General features: G+C 48.8%; 2 protein-coding genes across 4 annotated transcripts; one reads left to right on the forward strand and one right to left on the reverse strand.

Annotated features, from left to right (window-relative positions):
- The first annotated feature begins 4,580 nt into the window (after nt 1-4,580).
- LOC131205664 (peroxisomal targeting signal 2 receptor) lies at nt 4,581-8,186 on the forward strand. Of its 3 annotated transcripts, none has more exons than XM_058197862.1 (5): nt 4,581-4,647; nt 6,302-6,507; nt 6,671-7,063; nt 7,126-7,328; nt 7,392-8,186. In XM_058197862.1, the coding sequence occupies exons 2-5, from the start codon at nt 6,307-6,309 to the stop codon at nt 7,558-7,560; spliced, it is 966 nt and encodes a 321-aa protein (XP_058053845.1). In that variant the 5' UTR covers nt 4,581-4,647; nt 6,302-6,306; the 3' UTR covers nt 7,561-8,186. The 3 variants fall into 3 exon arrangements, with proteins under 3 accessions (XP_058053845.1, XP_058053846.1, XP_058053843.1); XM_058197863.1 differs by lacking the exon at nt 4,581-4,647 and adding an exon at nt 5,891-6,089; XM_058197860.1 differs by lacking the exon at nt 4,581-4,647 and having other exon boundaries at nt 6,190-6,507.
- A 460-nt stretch (nt 8,187-8,646) lies between these two features.
- LOC131205283 (uncharacterized) lies at nt 8,647-12,118 on the reverse strand. The gene is made up of 5 exons (XM_058197316.1): nt 12,061-12,118; nt 11,702-11,923; nt 10,316-10,480; nt 8,818-10,254; nt 8,647-8,745 (listed from the first exon to the last, which is right to left on the reverse strand). Exons 1-5 carry the CDS (start codon nt 12,116-12,118, stop codon nt 8,672-8,674), a joined length of 1,956 nt encoding a protein of 651 aa, XP_058053299.1. The 3' UTR covers nt 8,647-8,671.
- Nucleotides 12,119-15,213: the final 3,095 nt, after the last annotated feature.

A 15,213-nucleotide genomic window follows, 5' to 3' on the forward strand; every position in this document is an offset into this window, starting at 1 on the left:
TCATTCGTCAAAAACCCATTTCATTAAAGCTCATTCCCACTTCGGTGGCTTTAATAATAACCGTATTGTGGTTCGGAAAATCCACATAACGTGCAAGAGAAGCCAATGCACCCAGAACAAATGATTGTTTGCTATGGGTTTCGGCTGATTGGTTCTTCGGCGAAAATGAAACTGGGAACTTGACATTCAAGTTGCTATTGCCGAAATAGGACCTGATATAATCGAAAGTGTTCTCAAAAAAAGGGCGACTGAACTGCCAAGCCAATAGTAAACATTTGACAAAAATTGTTTTCCTTTAAAAAAATGATGATATAACCTTTCAAATAACAGTTCAAGCATCAAAAAATATTAAGCCATTTTTGTTTTATAACCAAATGAAAAAGTGCACGCATTTTTGACCACCCTGTATAAGTTGGTAAAATTGTTAAACTATAGCTTCGGTGATCAGAAGGTAATTGCTAGAAACCGCTGCAGAGTACCTGCAGGCCTTAGTTGTTTAAAAATATATTCCAATTACAATTACGTAAAGGGTCGTATGCTTACAGTTTCTTGTCCATAAATAACTTGAGGTTTTACATGGGCTTCGATTCAAATCATAAGATTGCAAGAATGATCTCTAACATAAAAAGGTCTAGAACCGTGCAGAAAATGTGCATCTCCAGGAATATGCTCTCAGTTTGGGAGCAAATATTTCAAACACTACCAACACGTCTACTATTCAGCGAACTTCTGCTTCTGCCGGCAGGATTATCTGCAATCGTTAATACCGTAAATTCTTGTAGAAAATTTTCCCATTTCCGTGACGTCAATGGCGCGATGCAACATTCGTAGCTCCTGCAAATCGCTAATTCGCAGGAAATGCGCGCCGCTGGTGGGTGGCGAAAAACTCTTAAACAACGGACGGAAATGTATGTAAAAGAATAATCGTTTCCAGCCGGGTGACGATTGCCGCAATAAGAGTTTGACTTAGGTCGGGCCCACCCGTCGCACCCATGCTGCCGTGCCCTTGTCACCACGCGCGCGTACCTTGAACTGTCCTCGACCTGGGGGGGGGTGGTTGCTGCCCATCAATTGACCGCAAGAAAATCAATAATTGCAGTTGCACTCCATGTCCCTCTCCCTGCGCTTTACTTTCCCTTCGCCGTGGCATTACATCAACTGGGGCTTCTCGGTGGTGAATATCGGTGGCGGCGTAAGGATTGTGCGTACTGAGCAGGGATGGATGCCTTTAAAGCCTGCCAGCACCATTTGGGGGGATGTGGGATGCATCCCACACCTCCACCGCGGGCGACTCTTTGCGGCGATTTTCTTGCGCCTTGACCCGCGGCGCAGTGATGCTGTCTCGCTCACTGGTTGTTGTTGTTAGCGTGTCACTCTCGCTCGCTGATCCTGGGATGGAGACGCCATCATCGCCGGCGGCATCAGGCGTGCGGCTTGGCAACGTTGCAATCGTCACTCCGGCCGGGGAGGCACTCCGTCCTACTCGTCCTATCGGAAAATTCACCACCCCCCGGGTGGGTGGATTGGGTGGGGGCAACCCATTCCTGGCGTCTTACAAAACTCCCTGTTTCACCACGGGGCTCCGGCTGGCTGGCTGGCTGGGGCCTTGAGTGGATGGCTCCACGATCCACTCGGACCAGTGGGCGTCTGGAAGGCGTTCGTGGTGGTCCCGGTTGCCTCGAGCTCTCGCTGAGCCGTGTGTCCTGGTGCTCCTTGAAGAAGCAGGCGTCTTGTGTTTTGCTTGTGACCCGACCCCAGTGTGTGCGTGCTTGTGACCAGTGACGGGTTTTCTCGTGAACCATTCACTAGAGCTTGGCTGTTTGTATGATCAGTTCCATAATTTCACCAAATCCCCCACAAAGTTTGAAGAAAATTAGAGTCGACAATCCGGCCCAATCCTCCCTAGGCCCAATCTCCCTGTCTGTCTCTCTCTCTCTCTCTCTATCACTCTATCACTCTCGCTCTCACTCGTTTGCTTGCCAACGCTGGTGGCCAGTGTGTGTCGCGCCAATAATTTAACAAGTAACCATTAAACTCACACACTCGTGCCTCAGATACTAACCATGGTAAGCAGAACGTATCGGACTAGATTTTGGTTTGTTTTTGTTTCCCTCAACCTTGGCGCTGGACGCCAAGCACATCACCTCCTTCGAATTCGCCCCACTGCCTCGACGACGACCATCTTCTTCTTCACACTCCAATTTTGATGCACCACAAACACCCAGACACACTGCCTCTACGAAATGGAACGCGGTTTCGGCGTTTGTTTTGCACAGATCACGATCACGATGCACTCGGCGATGCGTTTCGCGCTGCTTAACCTTCTTTCCGGCACATTACGGGCCCGGGGCCATTTTCCGTTTGCACGTTGCTAATCACTCACGTCCCGGCCGCGAGGGCACAGGATTGGCAGGGCCAAAAATAAGGCCGGTTTGCCCGCCTGAACCGACCTTCCCCAATCGTTGGCCGCTTGTATCGGGTCGCTCCACACGCTCGACATGCCGGGACCCATTTATGATTTGCACTCCGTTTTCGGTGTGTTTCTGTCTCTTGTTCTATGCTGCTACATCTCGGTTACGGTGGAACCTAGTTTTCTAATAATATCCTGGCAGCATCGCGGCGGCGTCCCCTAAAACACTGGGCCCGAGCCCGTCGAACCGACTGGTCGGGCCGAAAGAAGTTGCGCGGAAAATCAACCGCCTTCCGGACACACGTTCAGCAGTTCCAGCATCAGCGTTTTGCACATTTTTTTTCTAGTTGGTCCATCTCTCGCTCTCACGCTCTCTCTCGTTCGGTGGTTCGATCTCGTTGTCTCTCTTTGGGCCGTGGCTAGAACCAGGAGATTAAATGCAACCCCTTCTGGCGGGATGCTGAGGGCTTTTCCTGCACTGACGGGAGAGAGGGAGAGCGAGATGGAGAGAACGTGTGCTCTTCACTCGGTGAGCGAGTAGGAAACAGAGATCCGGCAGTCGGAGTGAGCGAGTGAGCGATTTGCACGATGGCGTCGGCTATTGCGCAGTTGATCCGAAGCACGTGTTTTTCGCCCGCGAATCTCCAGCTCTGGCTCGCTGGAAAAGCGAAAGGAAAATCTGTCTGTTGAACCTGTGGCGGATTTGGCGTCACTATCCGTTCTAGGTAGAGATTATTTTCGATTTAATTCGCTTCAAAAAACTATTCAACGATGGTCACACTACAGATAGTTAAAAAAAATCAGACAAAATGATGAATGCATTTGCAATCTATAGCGTCCCTGTAATTTTTACATTCCAGACTATCTAATCTTAAAATATTTAAGCTCTATTTTTTGCTAACAACTAACCATTGCTACTCATTGCCAGATCGTTGATACTTTAGACCATTCTTTAGCCACCCCAAAAAAAAACACTGCCCAGAACTATTCTTGGGCGGGCGGGTTCTAATGCATAGATTGACCTACATTATGGTGCGCCCTTCTTAGATTCTTTTCTTCGGTGACAAACGGTATGGAAAATCGTCTGCGGCTCCTAAAAATAGTGCGCACGCGGAAGCCGCTCCCGGCGAAACCAGAACCGCCAGAGGCCTGCCGGGCCCTGCGGCGAAAGAAAGTTGTCGGGGCCCTGAGGGTTCGAGGGGAAGAGGTAATAAAAAGAGATTCACAGAAAAGAGGTAAAAAAAACAATCTTGACGCTAGTCACTGTCGAAGTTACGGCTCGCTTCGCGCAAGAAAAATGGTTCGAAAATAAACGGAATTTCAAAATTTACTACCGATTTGCGCCAAACGCCTCCGGGTGCATTCGGGGGGGGGCGATGCGTTTCAACTACTGCAGTTTCGGTCGGGAGTGCGATCGGGGAAGCCGGGTTTTTGCGCAGCTTTTCACCGTTGTTTTTTTTCGTTTCGCCAACGCGCGTTAGTTGCGCAAATAAATTTGCAAACGCCAACGCCAGCGCCAGCGGGAGCGGGTTTTGTGTTTATCTCCCGCTGGCCCCGTGCTGGCCAGATTGCTGTGGCTGTGGATGAATTTAATTTTTTCGCCACTGTTTACAGTCCGCTGCGTGAATCGTTTATTTTGCTTCGATCGTGCCCGCGATTTGTAGCTGCTGAAGTCTCCCAAGGGGCACGGATTAGTCAGAAAAGGGAGGCAAAACCGGGCAGCTCCGGGGGCTGCATTAGATTGCACACCGCGTGCACGATGCACATCTTTACGCCCATCTTTTGCGCGGCTACGATTTTTGAGTGTAAACCCCTGGCCCGTGTTGTACTATTTTCAAACCTCGCCTTCGCCTTCTGGCGGATCGTTGAATTTTCCTCGGGATCGGCTTTTTTTTTGTTGTTCCTTTCGGGTTAACCATAATTTCTTTCTTCCACCGCCACCAGCACCAGCACCACCCCGAGGCCAGGCATCAGTTGCCTAGTTTCTATTCATATACACTCGCACACACGGCCGCCGGAGTCATAGTTTTTCCCGCGCTGCAGATGCAGCGAGTGCGGCCGAAAAAAGGGAAAAAACAAGACAACGGCACAACAACCGGACACACATGGAAAAGCGCTAGTTCGGGGCGCATCCCGGCATTTTCATTCTCCGGTGCACGCCAGACACGCGCGCGATTTAGTTTTTCTACGCACGTGAAGCCGTTGTGAGGTGCGCGGGACAAACTGCTCCACGAACGGTAATTTGTTGCTTGTGCCGTCGAGTTAGATTCGATATCTGTATTTATTGAGGATTAACAAAAGGAGTGTTTTAGTTTAAGGTGATTGGGGAACTTTTGAAATTTAAATTCAGATGCTTAGTTCTAACAGTGATTCTTGATTGGTACATCAAGAACGAGTTGAGAATTCGTGGTATTGAGTTCACTTTGAATAAGGAAGTTATCGTGAGAATAAAAAATCGTCAGCCCCAAACGAAAGCTGTGTGCGGTGTTTAATACTCCAGAACACATCTTCCTCTAATGACCAGAGCGTGAGCGAGTAAAAACCTGGAGGGTGCACGGACGCAAACATCAAACATAAACGCGTCTTCACTCAGCAGAACAATAATTCCACTTGCCGGCGCTATCAATCACTCGCCCGAACCGTTCGCTCTGATTGATAGCCCACGGAGATGAAAAGCGGGAAAACCGCGCCGAGGAAAACACCGAAGAGAGAGAGAGAGAGAAACGACGGACGGGAAATAGTTCGCACTCTCCTGAAAAAAACGGCGCCAAACGGTTTGAATGTGTTCCGCGCGAACGAACCGTGGTTTGTGTCTCGGCTTACAAGTGGGCCGTAACGCCACGCAGCGTTACGCCTGTAACGAGAGCGCGCGAAATGCGATCCGGCGATGATGAAATGATGATGGGGCTTTGGGGGTAGTGTTTTGATTTTGTAGCCGCGGCCAACACAGACACACACGCACACACACGCCGGATCGGGACACGTTTCGCGCCACAACCACGTTTTAGTAACGGCACTGAAAGACGCGCGCGATTCGCGACTTCTTTCGCGACGCGTCGTCGAGAAGATCGGCTCGTGGCCTTCGGTCTCTCGTTTTTTTTCTTTCTCTCTCGCGCCAATCCGACATCTCGCTCTTGCTCGTGCAGCGGGGGGCCTCTTTCGCACCCCTTTCGATTAGCTTATCGCGACGAGGCGGCGAGACGATGAATTGCTAGTCGCGCGCGGTGTGTTAGTTGTACCTCCCGGTTTTTGGTGGTTGTTTAATAAATAATGAAATCTTTTTCTCCACCGTGCGCCGCCGTTGTTGTCGGTGGTGCTGCTCCGAGACTCTCCCACCCACTACCGAGAAGCCACCTCCGTCGCCGCCAGCGTTCGCGTTCTTCGGGCGTGAATCGCGTGAGACAGGTGTCACGCACGCAGTGCGATTCGAAGTGTCTCCGAGGCAGTAACGTAATGTGAACCGGTGAGCCCGACTAGGGAAACGGAACGCTTCCTCCGCAATCGCTTCCGAGGGGGCCCGCGACGAGACCCGCGGGGCAGCGCCTAATGAAAGTTTCTTCGCGCGAAACGTGAAAAGAAAAATCCCTCATCTCGCCGCCGTCACACCGGCGCGCCATGTGCGGTGTAAATAACAGTTGTTTAAGATAGTCGTCCGCAGCAGCACCACTGTGGCGCCCAAGTAAGGCTACGCGCGTTGTTGGGAAGTTATCGGCTCGGGCTCGGGGTTTTGTCGCAGTCCGCGCGGTAGTTCCGGACGGTCCCGGGGACACCCACAAGTGTGGAGTTTTGCCGCAAACCTAAGCGTGGTTTGCATAATTACGTCGGCATGTGCCGGAACCGTGCGCCCTTTTTAATCCTTTGGTTCGATCCATGCTTTCCCTCTCCCCACAGGTACGATGTCGACGTTTTTCACCACCAACCGGCACGGGTACAGTGTGCGGTTTTCGCCCTTCAACCCGGACCAGTTCGTCGTAGCATCGAGCCAGTTTTATGGGCTGGCCGGTGGCGGTACCCTGTACTTCCTTGAGCTGACCCCGGACGGTTGCGGTATCGCGGAGAAGCGGACCCATCACTGGAGCGATGGATTGTTCGACGTGGTACGTAAACGGTGGCGTGATAACGCACGCTTATCATCGGGGACCTCAGACTCCCAACCTAAACCGACTACGTTGAAGGCCCCGTCCCTAGATAAGCGATAATGGTTTCTATTGAGCTCGGCCCACTGTTAACCAACTCATTGAATCTTCTCACGGTTTGCAGACATGGTCCGAGTCGAATCCGGAGATCATCGTTTCCGGGTCCGGTGACGGAAGCGTCCAGCTGTGGAACACCAATCTGTCGATCAGCAACGGACCACCGTCGATGGTGTACCGGGAGCACAAGAAGGAAATCTACAGCGTGGACTGGAGCAAAGTGCCGTACGAGCAGCTCTTCATCAGCGCCAGCTGGGACAGCACGGTGAAGATATGGGATCCGATTCGGAACAACTCGCTCAGCACCTACATCGGCCACACGCAGTTGGTGTACAATGCCGTGTTTGCGGCTCACATCCCCAACACCTTTGCCAGTGTCAGCGGAGATGGCTATCTGAAGATTTGGGACATCCTCTGCTACGATCTACCGATTGCCAGCATCAAGGCCCACGATGGAGAGGTACAGATAGGATGTAGGATTGGCCGGTAGGACGACACTGAACACAATCGTCCTTTTTCTAGGTCCTGACGGTGGATTGGTGTAAGCACGATTCCAACATCTTGGCCACTGGAGCGTCGGATGGTTTGATTCGAATATGGGACCTGAGAAACTTTGGCGTTCCGATCACGGAACTGAAGGGCAACGAGTTTGCCGTGAGAAAAGTACAATTTTCCCCGCACAACCTGTCCGTGCTGGCCAGCGTTGGATACGACTTTACGACCAGGTGTGTGAGAGGTGCCTTTCCAGCCCTTGACGTCGACAGCAACTAACACTAGCGTTATTTTAGAATATGGGATTTCAAGAAGAGCAACGAAGCCATCGAAACTATCAAGCATCATTCGGAGTTCACTTACGGCTTGGACTGGAATCGTCGCCGTCGGAATCAGCTGGCCGATTGTGGTTGGGATTCGCTGGTGCACGTTTTCAAACCGGACTGCCTTTCGGATAAGATTTAAACCGTGCACCAGAACCGGAACCGGAAATGCTATGGTGAAGAGCTAAGGTAAGCGTGCATGCGGAACGTCGGTTTTCAGCAGCCTGCGGTGGAGAATGGAACGTCACCGGGCAGTTAAAATTTGCATTTCGGCCAAAAGAAAGTAAAAATTGTGATTTAGATGCTAAGTAGACTAAAAGTGCTCCGTATTCGTATTGCCACCGCGAGGTAGCACATTTAAATTAGCTATTTGTACAGAAGTGAACAGAAATGGTATCAGACACACAAGTACTGTGCGAGGGATGCGGAGTCAAAATTATGTTTCGATGTACATTTAAAATCAAAACCGGTGATGGTAGGTGAGGCTTCAACTCTCACAATAGTATAGTAGCGCTATCGAACCCCGAAACGCGGGGGTCTGCTGAAGTGCGGTGGAAGGTTGATGGTAGTTTATATTAAACTTTAACTGTTTACATTACTATTTATTTATCTTCGTTGTGAAGAGTTAAGTTGTTTCAAAGTTTTCTCTTACATTGTAAAACAGGTATTGGTTTAGTTGGGGCTTTTGGGCTAAGAATTGGCGCGTAGCTTATCGAATCAGTTCAACGAAATTATACTGTATGAAAAAAAGTTAGATGAAATTGTGAATAACCAGAACAAGAAATATATTAATATGTGTAACAAAAAAGCAATCCATCTTGTGGCGAATAATTCGGTGTTTCAAAAGCTAGAAACGGTTGAATATTTGAATTTGATTGTCATCCAAGTGACCGTTTCTTTCCGCGAATCAGTACGCTTCCATTTTTGTCAGCGTACGCAGCCATTCAAGATCTGGTTGAATGTCAAACGACATGACAGTTCTATTTGTTTACAATTTTCGTGAACACCGGTAAACAGGTTCCTCAAATATCGATGGTTTTATGTGTTTTTGTGATTAGCATGAAGCAAATAAAGTGCATTTGAATTACCTTAGTGAGCATTTTATCAGTTTAACAAAGGTAAGTCATTGCTTCCCAGTCGAGCTCAAATCGCTCCGAGTTGTTTAGCTGTGGACATCATGTTCATGAACAATTGCAAACATCGTGTTTTAAAGAAATTTATTCCAAGTGTTGTGTAAAACTCGCACATCCAAACTACATAATGGCGCACACTTTCGAGGCCCGATCTTCCGCTTGAATCAACTGGTCATTTTTGGAGTACTTAACATCTGTAATGGATAAGAAAACAATCACCGTCAGCTTCGCTTCGAGGGAGAACAGTGGGCCACAGTTGCACTCACCGTCGTCCAAAACTGTGCCAGGATTCTTACAGGACACGTCCATACTTTTCGATTTGAGTTCCTTGAAAAACTTCCTCATTTTGTCGCTGGACTTGGTGCTGCCCGTGCTGCCGTTCAGTTTGCTCCCTAGACTCAGCTTGCGGTCGTCTCCATTGCGGTTGTTGTTGCTGTCGTTGGTTCTGTTCTGCTCGTAGGATTGCTGCCGGGCGTCCTCTTCCTCATCGTGAAAGGTGGACTGTGAGGAAATGCTATCATTGTCATCGTCACTGTAATCGATGAGCTGGCTTATGTTCGGGGTGTGCGTTTTCCTCGGAACAATCTCCTTGTGGGCCGAAAAGCGATCATCATCCTCATCGTCGTCGTGCTGGATCGCCAGTTGGGGTCCGATTTTTGGTGTTTTCGGTGCGACGATGTCCGCCCCGTTATTGATGAACCGTACTTCCGAATCGCCCGTTTCTATGGTGATCGATTCGTCTTTGGAAATCTCGCGCTCCACATGCTCTCTACGCAAACGACGCTTTTCGTTGCGGATGAATTCTTGCACTTGGTCCACATCGTTTTGCAGTACGGCCGGGACGGACGTTCCATTTCGCATCAACTCCAGGGCACACGTCACGTCGAGCCTTTCCGCCGTCCCGGGAAACGCCAACACCAACGAGTGTTCGGCACCACTGGCAATGTCCGTCACGTTGAAGTATTTGAATTTGCTCAGCTCCTTAAAGTGGCCTGACGCCGTAAATGGGCAGTCTTCGTCATACGTCGTCAGCAGCCGCCCATGGTTGGTCACGAACGAAATGCAATCGTTTGACGAGGCCAGCTTGGTAACGTACTCTCCCTCCGTCAGCAATCCGGTGAGGCTTTCAAACGGAACGAACTTTAAATCTTCCACCTTCTGCACTCGATTGGAGCGGTACACTTGGTGATCGGCCAGCAAAAGATACACACAATCCCAGCCCGTTATTTCACCGGCCACTACCGGTGCCGCCAGAGTGACGCTGGTCAGCTGTTTCACGAACGGAATGGAGATCTTTTGAAACTTTCCCACCAAAAACAGCTCGTTCGTGGCCGTGACAAACAACGAACAATAATGACCACACAACACACGCTCAACGGCCAGTCCGGTCGCGATCGGTTCGGGATGGGAAAGAATTTTCAACGAATCCACTCCTCCGAGCTGCTGGTGACTGTTGTGGCCCCAACCGTAGCAGTTGCCGGCGGTGGTGAGCAGAACGAAATGGTTGAATCCGGCGACAACTTCCGAGAACCGTTCGTCCTCTGGCAGGGGGCACTCGCGAAACTCGCGCAATTCTACCGGATATGGTGTGTATTCGCTGTTATCGGCAGGATTTTTGTGTAACGTGCTGCACTCTAGTAGTGATCCGATTTTAGCGTTGAACGGAAAGATGGTTTTCCCACTGTAGAACACTTTTCCAGACTCTGCGAGGGAAGATATATAAGCTGTACGATGTCCTGCTGGATGTGGAGCAAGTGGACATACCTGATAGGATGACGCAAAATCCATTTCCTCCGAAGCAGAAAGATTGCACCTTCTCCTTGAGCCGCTTAATGGTCCGCACGCACGAAGGTTTGTGGATGATTTCCGTTTTTCCCAGGCCCAGCTGCCCATGCGGACTGTAGCCCCACACAAACAACCTGCCGGATTCTGGAACGAAGAGCAAGCGCGTCATGAAACGTTACCACAGCGGCGCGTTATGATTAATGCTGTTGTTTTCAGATATTTTTCACCAAACGATGGTTTTTCCCGACGGCGGCAAGCATTTGAGTCCCTCCCGTTAGTGGCCATTTGTCAATCGACTCGAGCATTTGCGAACGCATTGCGATGACAAATATTTTCACCCCCTGGTGAACGTGTCTCGCTTTAATCGGGCGATGGCGTGTTGGCCAGTGGCCATTTCGATGCACGCACCGCCTCTGAAAGGAACACAACTTTCATTTGCTTTTAGTTCCCTGTCGCGTGGCACTAGTTGAGAATTTATATCTTTTCAGGTGACAGCGAGTAGATATGTTGGCGCGCGATGTAAATACGGCCACAATTGTGGCCACCGCCGAGTCGGACTAACGAATTGTTGAGTTTATACGCTTTCGTGACAGTTTCGGTTTCATATTTTCCAGTTCATATTATCCTCCAAGCTTCGCAATGTACTGGGAACTTTCGTTTCGCTGACCTTTAGCGCTGGTCACACCGTCATTATGGCGTGATAAGATTGCCGCTTTCGACTTGTGGGAAGATCCTGCGAAAGTCGGTGTCCGCGGCGTAGGGTTTTCCTCAAGTTCACGAACGCCATTAATTGCCGCAAAGGGGTCAACTTTGTAAATGCGATGTTTTCGTGTTTGCTCGCGAGCACACCAGCACCAACCGAATGTCTTTCACGGCGCTGTACAAATGCTTTTATTGAGAGTGAAAGCCAATTTGCATGTAATGTTGTAGACGATTTTAGGTCTTATGAACTTTCTTTTTGGTTGATTTATATTCCACCGTGTTCAACCTTGAGCAAACGGTTGATAACCCGTATCCAATCACGATTTTTTTCTTTCAAGGAAATATGATTACTTCCGTGTTCCTGGAGCTTCCTCTTGTGCACTGGTTTTGTAAAGTCATCCATGTAATGGATTACCTAGAAATGCGTAACATTCTTTCACTTCCGCATTTTCACTAGTTATGTTTCACGGTCATCGGCTATGGTACGTTACGGAACACACATCACTCAGGATACGGTTCAGTTTTCAAAGAACGCTCCCTTAGTACTGGCCACTTCCTATGCTCTTTTCACCGACGTTTAATCAACCGCTTTGTGGTGGTGATGCCTTTTTAAGGTAGATTTTATTCGCCAAATGGCGCTTACGAAATATTACTTATACTTACCACACACTACACCGCTTTGCTTGCTACCGCAAACAATTTTCACGACGGGATCGTTTTTCACAAAAAAATAACTCTGCTGGCGCTTGGGAGTCGGCTGAGGCCGTTCAGCATCGCTTCCGGTACCGGTGTCGGTTTGCTTCGGTGGCGTTTTATCGTTCGTTTCCTTTTTAGCGGTATCCTCGTAAAGGTAGGAGTTTCCCAGGGTAAACACCGCACCAGTGTCTAGTTTAAAAAGTAAAGCATAAAAGATGTAAATATTACTTGAGGTTTGCAACGTTTTGGACATTCTGGCAGACGAAAGAACAAATCACCAAATAAACACAAAACACATATGAGACACACCGCACAACGCAATTCACCTGGGACATCTATTTCCACGTGCTTCCCGTTGTCGGTCTGATCGGTCGTGTTGCACATTTTGTCGGTTGTTGCTGTTGTTTCCACTTCTTGGCTAAAACTCATCAACCGATGCTGGTGTCCACGTTGAATGTTCCCACCACACGGCGAACAACAGTTTTTTCTCTATCGCAACTTGCACATCTTTACGGGGACGCTTCATGCACAGTATTAAAACTAATATTCATATTTAATTCCCCGCACTGGGAGCTGTACTTAATGCGGATGGGATTAAGTTCACCCTCAACGAGCGTAAAAAACACTTTCACGGAATTCGAGGTTCGAGTCCGTTTTCTCCTTCGTTGTTCCGTGTCCTTCCGATGTTAGGCTTACCGCGGTTCGGGCGCTACTGAACTACGGCCGAGCGAGTATGTTCCACAAACGCCTAGGGATATTAAGCTTCCTTCTAACGTTGTATGGTGCTGCTACCGTTTGTTGGTACTGGTCCGTGGTCCTTGTTTACTACAACAAATGAACCAACTGGCTACTTGCGGGTGCCCTTGTGAGAAAAATGGTCAACGTCACATCGACGGCGGTCCCTCGTTAGTGGCCCACTAACCGGGTACGAGACGCAAAAGAAATGCGCCTTGTTGGGGAATGTCCTGCGAAGTCAAGACGGTGGGGAAGAGAACAGTTGTTGGCAAGGTTGCGAACAAGCGCTACTCGGTGCCAGTATTCAACAATACAAAACCAACATAAAAACACGTCCGCGCGTTGTTGCTTCTTCTGGTAAGGCTATGGCTGGAAACGGACTGGCCATTGAAGGGTTTTATTGATTGTTCGATGATTGAGACACAGTTCGCGATGATGTGGTGCGAAAATTGATTCCGCCTGTGATTTAACATTTTTACACATATAAATCGCAATTTTAAAACTCTTGACATTAAATCTAAATCGAGTGTAAATGAACCGGTTGTTTAGCGATTTGTTGGTGCTTGTGCTTTTCTTGTTTTCGTATTTTGTAAAATGGTCTTTTCAGTTTCCATTGTATAACAGACGTGTTTAATGTAATAACATCAAATTTACAACGCCCACCGTGTGGCATGTAAAATGTAAGTATCGCAGGCATTGCGCAAACAAATTACCACAAAAAGGGCAGTCAACTTTGAATGGAAGTGCGCTCTGCGGAAAAATCCGTAGGACGGACATCGTTGTCTGTACCTTCGACCGTAGGCGCTGTGCAGCGAGTTCCGGACAGATGTGTATTGTAATCGATTTTATTACGGCTCCAGTGTCGGTGAGTTGAAAGAACTGTCTCAGGTATGTTGACCCCTTTTGGGTCAGACAAAATATAGGCCAACGGGTGGCGAGCGTTGGGAACGACGGATTCGTGTCTCCAAAGTGTCACACCGAGGGCGCCGTAGAATCGATGGATCGTTACAGAAAGCGGACATTGGGTAGCACGAAGTGGTTATGATTTTTTTTGTAACTGGGGCTGTAATCTGTACCCTTTCATCGACACATTATAACAAACACTATCCTTCGATAATGGGCAGTTTTGGGTCACCCGTTGGTTTATGTCGATTGCCGCGCCCTGGCGTCGGGACGACTGGAGCGCATTTCCTTTTTTTCTACGAGAGTCCACGAATCCGGAGCACAGTTATTTTATTCACCGATGGTCACCGATATCCGTAAGCATGAATATTCAACGGGCATTCCATTTGGTCCATTTTAAGAGTCCGATGGTAAGTGAAGCTACATTTATATTCATCCCGCCTTAAGCCGCCAGCCTGGCACCGGCGAACGATCTACTAATTGTGCAGCATCTCATTTGCTTCCGGTCCAGGGTCTACACTAGTTCGGCTCCACAAACCTCGGACCAGACGTGGCCGCCTTCGGGCAGTTACCAGTATCGGAATTACACTGATCTTCACAACGACACCCGGGCCACTTAATACTTCGGTGCTGCGCTGGTGCTATGAATCCTTGAACTTGCAAACCACGGTTGCTGTCGGTGTCTAGTGGCAACTGAAGCGACCTGACGTGCAGACGACGCCATGAGGCCTCCCACGGAACCGTAACCAAAACAAACGCTTCTCTAACGACTCGTGGGTCGTTTCATGTGTAGTAGCCCCGTTCTCGACTGACTAAGGGTAGCAATTAGTGTACAAGATACACGACGGAACCGTCTTGTGGTCGGCGTGGGACGGTGGATAAAGTTCACACCAACACGCTTGCGATTGCAATTTTTCTGCGGATTCCTATCGAGCTTGATAGAAAGTTGCATCGGAGGCGCATGTCGGTTAGGGTTTTGTTTACAGGAGCTGGTTACTATCACGCCCGTTTGTTGTCGTCTGTGCGAATACCCGGTACAGTAACGCTATGCATTCGAAAACAATATTGTCATGGCGATGTGAGGAGCAAATGTTGTTGAGGTGTGTTACTTGTGATGGAATGTGACATTGGAAGAATTTAATCTTATAGGAAACACTGGCTACCGTGTTAGTTGGTGTCGGTCTTTTAAATGATTTGGTTTCATGGCCTTAACTATGAATATTAAACAACTAGGTCAGGGGAGGGTTTTGAATTTTTGGAATTGACCAAAGGTACAACGAAAACTGAACCCGTAATCAACAGTGTGTATTCCGTTAACGTGTTGCAGGGCTTATGCAAGCATACTTTTTTGTATACTTTTAATATTCACCACCGGCATGAGCCGCATTTTTAATCTTCAGTAACTGTATGAGAATTGCATGCATTCGCTGAGAGCTGACCGCATGTTTATGACCAATTCTAAATGACTATTGTACATTCCGGGTCTACCGGGCCGCCTTCCGGGCATGAAGGTGCCAGAAGTTGTTTTCAAATTCATTGAAATCGTGTGCAATAATAATCAATTCATGGGCAGCCAGAGTAGCTAGCGATTCATAAAAGAAAGGAAAATGCCGCATGGAAATGTCACTAGTATCCGGAACAGGCGCGGGAATTGTTTGATTGCATCGAAACGAGGCCGGTAAACCGCACGCGCCTAAGCATGTGATGAAAATGCATAATTTATGGCCCATTCCGGTTCATAAGCCTTACTCACAGGTGCGTGAGAGGAGTCGTGTTGGGTTCGCTAGGCGTTAAGTAAAAATGTGGCTTCGAATTGAGTCAAACTGGCCACACTCGAAGGG

The sequence above is a fragment of the Anopheles bellator genome, chromosome 1 (genome assembly GCF_943735745.2).
Source record: "Anopheles bellator chromosome 1, idAnoBellAS_SP24_06.2, whole genome shotgun sequence".
NCBI lineage: Eukaryota > Metazoa > Arthropoda > Insecta > Diptera > Culicidae > Anopheles > Anopheles bellator.

Bases quoted from the DNA above. Each gene is read 5' to 3' on its own strand.
- LOC131205664 (XM_058197862.1), top strand. From the start codon at position 6,307: ATGTCGACGTTTTTCACCACCAACCGGCACGGGTACAGTGTGCGGTTT. The intron at 7,064-7,125 runs GTACAGATAGGA...TCCTTTTTCTAG, and splicing joins TCAAGGCCCACGATGGAGAG to GTCCTGACGGTGGATTGGTG. The intron at 7,329-7,391 runs GTGTGTGAGAGG...GCGTTATTTTAG, and splicing joins GGATACGACTTTACGACCAG to AATATGGGATTTCAAGAAGA.
- LOC131205283 (XM_058197316.1), bottom strand. From the start codon at position 12,118: ATGTGCAACACGACCGATCAGACCGACAACGGGAAGCACGTGGAAATA. The intron at 11,924-12,060 runs GTGAATTGCGTT...TTTTTAAACTAG, and splicing joins CGTGGAAATAGATGTCCCAG to ACACTGGTGCGGTGTTTACC. The intron at 8,746-8,817 runs GTGAGTGCAACT...TATCCATTACAG, and splicing joins TGGCACAGTTTTGGACGACG to ATGTTAAGTACTCCAAAAAT.